Source organism: Nematolebias whitei, chromosome 15, assembly GCF_014905685.2.
Source record: "Nematolebias whitei isolate Nwh7 chromosome 15, NemWhi1, whole genome shotgun sequence".
Classification (NCBI taxonomy): domain Eukaryota; kingdom Metazoa; phylum Chordata; class Actinopteri; order Cyprinodontiformes; family Rivulidae; genus Nematolebias; species Nematolebias whitei.
This window is the reverse complement of record NC_056512.1, coordinates 38,769,037-38,778,099: the sequence shown is the minus strand read 5'-3', so window position 1 is coordinate 38,778,099 and position 9,063 is coordinate 38,769,037. Positions and strand designations below refer to the sequence as shown.

The window sequence follows — 9,063 nt, the reverse complement described above, 5'->3', positions numbered from 1 at the left end:
AGGACAGTCTGAAGGAACATCAGAGGACGTCCAAGAGCCGGTGGCCATCAGAACCTGGAGCTCCTCGTGAGCTGAAGCTAAACGTCACCTTTTAACGTTAGCAGACCGGATCATTTGATCCAATAATCCTCAAAAGCTTCAACGTTTTTCAAAAATTCAAATGAAGCAGCAGCTTTAGATTTTTTTTTTAATATATATATCAGGTCCAAATCTGCAGCAAATGTATTCAGAAACACGAGGTCAGCTGTAAGCGTGGACATTCAAATAATGTGCACAGCCTCAAACAGTCCTAGCTGTGCAGGTGGAAAAAACGAGACAGCCAAATTTATGCGCCATTAAAATATAAAGAGTAGTCCATGAACCAACTCTTGGAATGTACGGCAGAATGGATGTCAGAAATTTTTACATTTTAATGAGGAAAAGACCGAGGTCTTGTTTCAGCCCAGTGATGGTTCCAAAGTCCATGCTGATCTGGATCCTTCAACACATCTGACAGCAACTAACCTGGGCGTGAGACTGGACAATGATTTTAAACTTGATGCACAGATTACGTCAGTGATCAAATCCAGCTTTTATCACTTGAGAGAACTGGCCAAGGTCAAACCATTTCTGTCGCATCATTTTTTTCTCTTTGGCTTTTAACTCCGCTTGAAATGTTGGTTTTACTGTTCTAATTTATCTGTTTTATTGTTTTTACTGTTTGTTTTATGATTTTAACAGTTCATTACTTCTATGGTTTCAGCTGATTTTATAGTTTTTATGCTTGCTTGTTAATGTACAGCACTTTGGCCAACAGTGTTGTTTGTAAAGGGCTTTATAAATAAAGTTGTGTTGTACGAACAGGAAGTAAAGAAGCAAGTTCCACTTTTCTAGCTTTGTGTTTTTAAACGGTTCCTGACAGGATGAATGAACGTAGAAATGATCCAGCGCAGTTTTGTTTTATTCTGCTTAATGAAAACCAAACTACTCAAAACTCATTTTGTTTTCTGCACTTAAGAAAACAAAACATTTTCTTCAGTTGAACCACTCGAGGCAAATAAAACTTAGAGTTTGTAAATAAAATAAGGATGAAGTATGAGGTTCTGTGCGATCAGCTGAGCTTCAGCCTCTTGGCGTCCTCGTCCGTCGCCTCCTCCTGCTCCCTCTTGGCTCCTCGTTCAACCTCGGACCAGTTCTGTTCGCCGCCTCCTCTCGAGGATTTCAGCTCTCGTTTCTCCCTTCTCTCCTCCAGCTCCTCCAGCTCCTCGGCAAACAGGCTCTTCAGGGCCGGGATCAGTTTGGGAAGGGTTTGAAAATCTGTGAAGCGGATCTGTAAGCAGAGGACCCGTGTTTAGGTTGGAGCTGCTGCCTCAACATGGCCGCCACAACCAACTGACATTAGATGACTTCACCTCAGTCACTTTTACTGATATAGAGTGAAAAGTGAGAAACTCATTTTAAAACTTGGGCCTTCACTGACGTTAACGGATGAAAGGAAGACGTTTGATATTTATTCTGAAGCAAGTTCAAAGCTGCGCTTTTTAATAAATCAGGGAGACTGAGTCTTACCCTCATGTGGTCGAAGGATATCCCCACCCGCTCGGTTAAGTCTTCGTTGAAGATGGGGATCTTGGCATAACGTTGGCTGAAGTGGTTTAGCATGATGAAGTTGGCGTTCATCTTCATCCCGATGCCGATGGCCTGAGACGTCGTGCTGTCACGAAACGACACAAACAGAAAACAGGCGAGCGCATAAAGACATTGAAGGGCTGCTCATCATAAAATTAAGGTTTTGTTGAGATCGCGCACAGTGTGTGCTGTGGAGGACTCTCAAATACTACCACACACAGTTTTAGCTCAATATCTGTAAAACTCAAGAGTTGCAGCCATTTTTGTGTAGGCTAATATCACTTAGCTGCAGTGGCCATTTTGAATTGGGCTGACTCAAAGTTTATCAGCAGTAAACCCTCAGGGCCTTCAACGCCTTCAGAGAAGGCCTAAGAATTTAGCAGATGTGAAATATTACATTTTAATTTAATATTCATTTTATATAAAATAAAGCAGCCACTAGGGAGCACAAGCCAGCGTATCTGGTTCTGGTACCAAGCCCGGTAAATGGTGAGGGTTGTGTCAGGAAGGGCACCCGACGTAAAACACTAACTAAAACGAACATGCGAGGTCATCTGAGAGGCAGAGAGGACACGGAGGACAGTGAGACAGAGGAGGACGACTCGCGGTGAAGACCTCTGAAGAGGGAACAACTGAAAGAAGAACTCGTTTTAGTTTATCCTTTTTTTGTCTATTTGGAGTTAAGAAATAATTTCTTCAGAATTCATGAAAATACAGTTATCCAATCGGATCCCTTTAAATTCGTGTCTCCAGGCAGAAACAGAAGGAGCTCTCGCTGGTCAGGAGAGAAGGCTGAGCTCAGAGTCTCTGCAGGTGGAGTTAACCAATCGATGTTGATGTGGGTGGGACCAAAACACGGGGCCCTGAGCCTTCAGGAAGGCCCTGCAAAGCATTTGTTTGTTTAACTGTTGTTGGCAGACGATACCGTCAGGGTTAGTGGAGTGAAGAAATATAATTTCACAGAAGAATTCTGTATCTGACGAATCTGATTTGCCTCGTTTTCTCTCAGACTTTGGTTCTCTAAATTGGATATAACGACTTCACAGCAGCAGAACGTGTTCTTGTCACCTGTGTCTTTTCTCCAAAGCCTCCATCTCCAGCCCGTCCTCCAGCGTCGCCTCGTGGATCAGAACCGTTGCATCCTTTCCTGCAAAGACAAAAAAAAAAAAAAAGTTGCAACTTCATCGTGACCCGCAGTCGGTGCTTCCACAAAGAACCGGCGTGGACTGAGTCCAGCCCGGCACTTTCAGCCGCGTCGATGGCAGCAGATCTCCTGAGGGTCATTAGGAGGCTGCGAGCCTCCAGAACGATCGAAAGCTTTCAGGAACCCTGATCAGTTATTCAGGACGATGAGCAGAGGAGCTACAGTTAACATGAGAATATTGAAACGTGATCTCAGTCTCAGCGTTTCGCACATTTCTGAGTGACGTTTGGATGTTAGTCTGCTCCGGTGGTTCTTACCGATGTGTACGAACGATTCACAGGGCATGGTGTCTCCTGAAAAGGCCAATTTCCACCCTGACTGGTGCACGAAACTGCAGGCGAAGGCGTTCTTACAGTGAAGCGCCAAGCACGTCTGGAACTGACACACAGGCAGAAAAACAATTTGAGACTCGGATCATGGACGCTCGGGGACGAGACTCTGACAGCAGCAAACCTCCTGCAGGCCGTTGGCGCTCAGCATGGCTTGGATGGAGGAGGACTGCATCTTTTCTTGAGACTCCTTGACGCCGATGCACAGCGACATGTTTGAGATCAGGCTGAAAATTGAACAGCTTAGATTAAACGCAGCGTTAACGCTGGAGCATCCTGAAGTGAATAAACTCCTAAAGGAAGAGTTCAGCCTGTCTAAGAGGATTGTTGTGTAATTTTATCATAATTAATATATTACCTGGTAGGATATTAAAACTAATTCTGACAGGACTGATGAGCTAATGGCTGGTCTAAAAGCTGCTAGGATTAAAGAGGATTTCTACAATTTAAAAAAAAAAAATCAAGTTTCCAAATTCTTAGCTATAAAAAAAACATTGTTATTTTATCAACCTTTACACAGTTTAACATTACACAGTTTACAATGGAAGGTGTAAATAGAAGCAGCTAATCTGATGTGAAAGTTTAAACAATAATGCATGAAATATACATCTCATCCTATAATTGACATTTTTGTGAGAAGAGTTGTTTTAAGAAGGCAGTGAACCATCTTGGAAGTGGGACTGACCATTTTCAGCTCCTCTAGAGGTTGAAAAGATGCCATCATTGTAATGGTACAAAAATTGCTACCAAACTGTCACAGACATGAACGGACTGGTCGGTCACTAATTAATCACCTCCCATCCTGAGGAGAGCACTCACAATTTTTTCAATGCAAACTCTCACAGCAGGAAAGTAGTAAACAAGTCAACGTGTCAACAAGCATTCGTACAATAGTCTGTAGCAACAGCCCGGACAAGAAAAAATCTGGTTTTAACAAGAGCCTGATTGGTCGGGCCAATATAGGTGTTTGGAGACATATCGATAATTGTTCCAGTATTCGTCGATATAATCTCTTCTAAATTTCACATATAAAATGCTGGAACCAGCCGTAATTGTACAATGTATCCAGCAGAGGGCGCATGAAGACTACTTTCAAGTCATGGCTGTTCACTTAAGTTTCACTTTCAGCACAGCTGAAGCAGGGAGCAATACTGTGTAGAGTATTTTGCTGAACAGAGCATAGTAAGTTTATTTTAACTGATCTGTAAAAAAATAAATAACTAAAAAATAAAAATAAATTCAACCCACTTGTCATTAGTTATGTGCCTCTAAAGTTAGCAAGCTAATGTTTAGATAACCTAGCATAGGCTGTTACCTTGTAAAACTTTATCCAGAACAATAAATCTAACGTAGAGGTAAAATATATCAATGTTAGTAACATTATCTTTGTCGTCCTCAATGAAATGCATTGTTTGTCTGAAATCTTTACTTCTCTGCAAAGAAAAATAAACTCTGCTGCGGTCAGTACTAATTAGACCTTCCCCATGCATGATAAATTAAACAATGAACAGGAGGGGAGTTTCTTTGTTTGATTTATATTTTTGTAGCACACTTGATAACTTTTAGTGAATAGTGGAGGACAGAAAATGTGAAATCTTAATTAACCGCCTCGTTTGTCCTTTAAACAGTCAGAACTCCACAGAGCACAAAGTCGAGGTTTTGTGCGTTCTTACGTACTTGAAGTGATGGAGAATCTCCTCACAGTAGTTGTGGTAGTGTCCGAGCCACAACATGATCTGAGACGGAGCCACCAGGAAGATGGGGCTGAAAGTCTTCCCCAAACTGGTCTGCAGACAAAAACGCAGAGCAGGTCCCGTTTTAACGCAACTTCCTTTAAAACAGGAAGTAAAACGACAGGTTTGAGTCCGACGTACCAACGCTCGACGCCTTTGGTAGAGCAGCTTCAGCAGCCCCTAAAACAAACACATGTTCAAAAGTTACATTTCTCAGCTGAAACAGTGGGAACACCTGATCAGCAAAACAGGCTAAAACTCTAAAACAAGCAAAAGGCTAGCTAAAAGCTAAAGCTAGCAAAAGGCACTCTAAAATGTAACAAAGTATCATGAGGCTATCTAGAAGCTAAAAATGGTAAAAAGCTAGCTAAAGGCCAAAAGTAAAATAAAAAACAAAAATCTAACTAAGCAAAAAGTATATCAAAAGTCAAATACAGTCAGATAGTACCTAAAAACTAAAAGTATGAGACAGCTAGCTAAATATAGCAGAAGGGTAGATAAAAGCTAAATGTAACAAGAGGATGGCTAAGTGCTAAGTATCAGATAGCTAGCTAAAATGAGCAGAACAGTAAATAAAACTAAAAATGGCAAAAGCTAAAAGCAGCTGGACAGTAGCTAAAACTAAACATTGCAAAAGGCTAGGTAAAAGTAGCTGAACAGTAGCTCATAGCTTAAAGTGTCAAAAGCATCTGTCCAATATAAAAGATTGGTAGCTAAAAGCTGAATGTAGCATCAGAAAACAAAAACGGACAGTAGCTGAAGCGGAATTCAAAGACCTTTTTAAAGAAACTGAAGAGACCTTCATGTGTTTTTTTTTTGGAAAAAATATTTATAAACAACAAAAAAAATTAACTTAAAAAAAGTTACAAAAACCAAAACGTCACAGCCCCCATCTCTTCAATGAGCTGAACGTTTTGGAATGTGAACAGCTAAAATAGTTCAAAGTACCAAGAAGTTAGTAAGATTGAATAAATAGTATATTAAATATATTAACAAGCATCGCATGGGCGTGTCCTTCAGCTGCTTACTGTGTGGTGGTCGGCGTGCAGGTGGGAGATGAATACGGTTGAGATCTTGGACAGAGCCTCGTCCACGTCGTCTCCGTAATGTCTGCAGAGCTGGCTGAAGGTTCCCTCCCCACAGTCCAACAGAATGGATTGACTCGGGCTTCGAGCAGAAAAACAAAACAAACGATAAAAACGAGAGGAAACCAACAAACTGCGACCGCCTGCGCCGGTTTGTGTGATCTGCTGCACTCCTGTCCGTTAGAAGCTTTGTATTTTAACGTCATCGATGCATCGGAGGTACCTGATGTTGACCAGCGTGCCGCTGACGTTCCGGACCTTCATTGGAAGAGCAGACCCCGTTCCCAGAAACACAATCTCTGGGTACTTTTCAGCTGAATCTGTAGCAAAAACACTTGAAATCACCGTTTGAAAGAACCGACAGTTGGCTGCGATAAACACAAGAAACATCCGCAGATCGAACCAGAAAGTTCCGCAGCTTCAGCTGAACAAATCTCCCTGCACTTTTCCACTTTCTCCAGGAATTCTGGGATTTCAGCGACTTCTTTCACAAAATCCTCGCGGCTGCAGGAAGGGATGGCGTCTCTGTGGAAACGAGACCCGGGATCAAAAAGACGCACAAACACCACTTTGTGTAGCAACAATCCACTCCAGACCGGCTCCCATCACAGAGCAGAGAAGTCCAACCCACCGTTGCCACTGCTGTACTGGTCTGAGGTGAAACTTTAGCAGACATTCGGCTCGGACCACAGGGACGCCCAGATCTGTCAGAGACCCCTGATGGAGCGAAAACACAAAAACTCTTCACTTTAGGAACTCGGCCTGTGACCAGTGAGCAGGAAGGATTAAAAAACACTGTTGTGAATTCCAGTGGTTTGATTTCGTTTAGCTGCTGATTTTTTCTTGTCTGGTGAAAGCAACATTTCCACTGATGGGAAGTTCCCTGAGCTTTCTCCTCATTAAAGGAAAAAAAACAAAAAACGATGGCTCCTTGTACCATCAACTTTAACTAGAGACAAGATCAGAAGTCAGAAGTTGAAGCCACAAAGTGCGAGCGCCCCCTAGTGGCTGCAGTAACTGTTTAAGCCCCGCCCCTCTATGTAAATGAACGGGACATTTTCTGACAAAAAATTAAAACTGCACTTCAAATAATTTGTCGGTGTCGACTTTTGTTGATTCACATAAAGTAGCTCCTATTTAGATTTAATTAGTTATTTGAAGCTTTAAAATCATGCAATGCTGTGATTGACAGCCTGTTGGTAAAATGGGAGTGTGTGGAGGCGGGACTATTGTAAAGGGTATAAAATATGGCTCCAAAAATACAACACAGCAGCTACTAAATAAACAAACAAACTAACAAAAAACAGATATTTTTGCTTAAAATGGATCAACGCGATGTAGCAGGGGTGCTATGTCCATCTTTATTGATGCCGATGGTTCGTATAGTTTTTCCTGTAAAAAACGAACAGTCAATCATGGCTTTTTGACCAGAACAGCGACCACGTTACTGTTTTTAAGGTAATGCTGTTTTTAAATATTAGCCACTAGTTAGCACAGTGGAAAAAAAAACGTGGTACGAAGTTGCTACTTGGTCACATCTGTTTCCCAGCGGCTGCGATCCATTCTCTTCCTAACGTCTGTTGTTTTAACCAAAGTTATTTAAGAAAAATAAGATCTAAATCTTTTGCTCTTTTTTTTGTCCAGTGTAGCAGCAGAAGCACATCCGCATTCCTGGAAGTCTATGACACACACGGGGAAATGAACTTCAGCAGAGGAACACTTATCGACAAAACAACAACTAATTGCGCCAACAGCAGCCTCCGGCTCAGAACTTGACTTTACAAAAAGTACAACAGCGCTGATTTACAGCCAAACGACCGTGTGGAAGGGTAATAACTGGTATTTATCAGTATCACCATAAATACCATCAACAGTACCGTATATAGCACATCATCACCCGTTGACAAACTATTACACAGCAATCTATAACAACGGCCCAGACGAGCAAAGACCTTGTTTCAACTTTGACCTTGGGTTGTGAACTTGACCTTGAAGCAGGGGTGATGGAAACTGTACATGGCACACGGTCTAGTGATAATGTACGTGTGTGTGAAGCTTTGTTGAATTATCTTGAGTGGATCACAAGTTATGGGCGGGACCAGAGAAAGTCTACGTCCCGTCTTGGAAGGGCATATAAAAAATAAACGATGTGCTCGTCCCAACATGGAGCAGACTCGGTTTTGACCACAAATGAACATCGTTACATTTTAACGAGACTTTAACCAGTTGAATAATTTCCTCTGGTTAGTTGCTCTGATTAAAGAGTTTTGATCTGGTTGGATGAAACGGCCCGTGTCTTTTGGTTACCTTCGATTTGCAGACTTTGATGTGTGGAAACATGCCCGGGTGGATAATGTTGAGATGAGTCTGGAGCTTGTGACTGCTGATGTTATGAATCGTGGACACGTGTTCGTTAAGGATCAGGTGTTCTGTTGTGGAGGGAAACCTGCAGAAACACAGAACAGGTGTCAAACTGCAACAACAACTGGCCTGTCCTTGAAGTCTGGGTTAAAATAAGAAGGAAAGACCTCTTCATCCAGTCTTTGTACTGGTCTGTCTGCAGAACAGACTCTGGAGTCATGTGGACCACCAGAACTGCGGAGTCCTCTGTTGCTTCGGCCTGGTGTCTGAAAGAGACGACAAACATGAGCTAAAAACTCAAACTGAATCTCAAACTTCATCATAGTGAAAAATGTTTTCCTGTTTTTTTTCTTTTTCTAGATTTATTTTCTTACAATACAACTTCTTTTCATACTTTTAGCCACTCGTAAATCAAAAATATTCAGCTCCTGTAGGTGATGAGTGCCATAAATTTTAGCTTCTGTAACTTTTTTTTCCTCTCAAAATGTAAAGATTCACCGGTATATTAAGATTTCTTCAGTACCATCAAAACTGTTCAGTTTGAAATCTGCTTCAGCTACTGCCTCTATTTTTGTCTGCTTAGATTCCTTTTACCAGCTACCATTCTGCTACTTTCGGCTACCATTCTGCCACATCCAGCTACCATTCTACCATTCTGCCACATCCAGCTACCATTCTACCATTCTGCTACTTTCAGCTACAATTTCTGCCACTTGCGGCTACAATTTCTGCCACTTGCGGCT

General features: G+C 41.9%; 1 protein-coding gene across 1 annotated transcript in view; it reads right to left on the bottom strand.

The window, feature by feature from the left end:
* Positions 1-862: 862 nt before the first annotated feature.
* elac2 (elaC ribonuclease Z 2) overlaps positions 863-9,063 on the bottom strand; it is a 16,018-nt gene continuing 7,817 nt past the window's right edge. The window contains exons 12-24 of the mRNA XM_037688670.1: positions 8,488-8,586; positions 8,267-8,405; positions 6,591-6,676; positions 6,363-6,484; positions 6,183-6,279; positions 5,903-6,041; positions 5,016-5,054; positions 4,819-4,928; positions 3,266-3,368; positions 3,070-3,190; positions 2,677-2,755; positions 1,549-1,693; positions 863-1,309 (exon numbers count right to left, since the gene is read on the bottom strand). Of these exons, the coding sequence (XP_037544598.1) occupies positions 1,091-1,309; positions 1,549-1,693; positions 2,677-2,755; positions 3,070-3,190; positions 3,266-3,368; positions 4,819-4,928; positions 5,016-5,054; positions 5,903-6,041; positions 6,183-6,279; positions 6,363-6,484; positions 6,591-6,676; positions 8,267-8,405; positions 8,488-8,586 (1,498 nt within the window). The 3' untranslated portion in view covers positions 863-1,090. The remainder of the gene's footprint in view (positions 1,310-1,548; positions 1,694-2,676; positions 2,756-3,069; positions 3,191-3,265; positions 3,369-4,818; positions 4,929-5,015; positions 5,055-5,902; positions 6,042-6,182; positions 6,280-6,362; positions 6,485-6,590; positions 6,677-8,266; positions 8,406-8,487; positions 8,587-9,063) is intronic.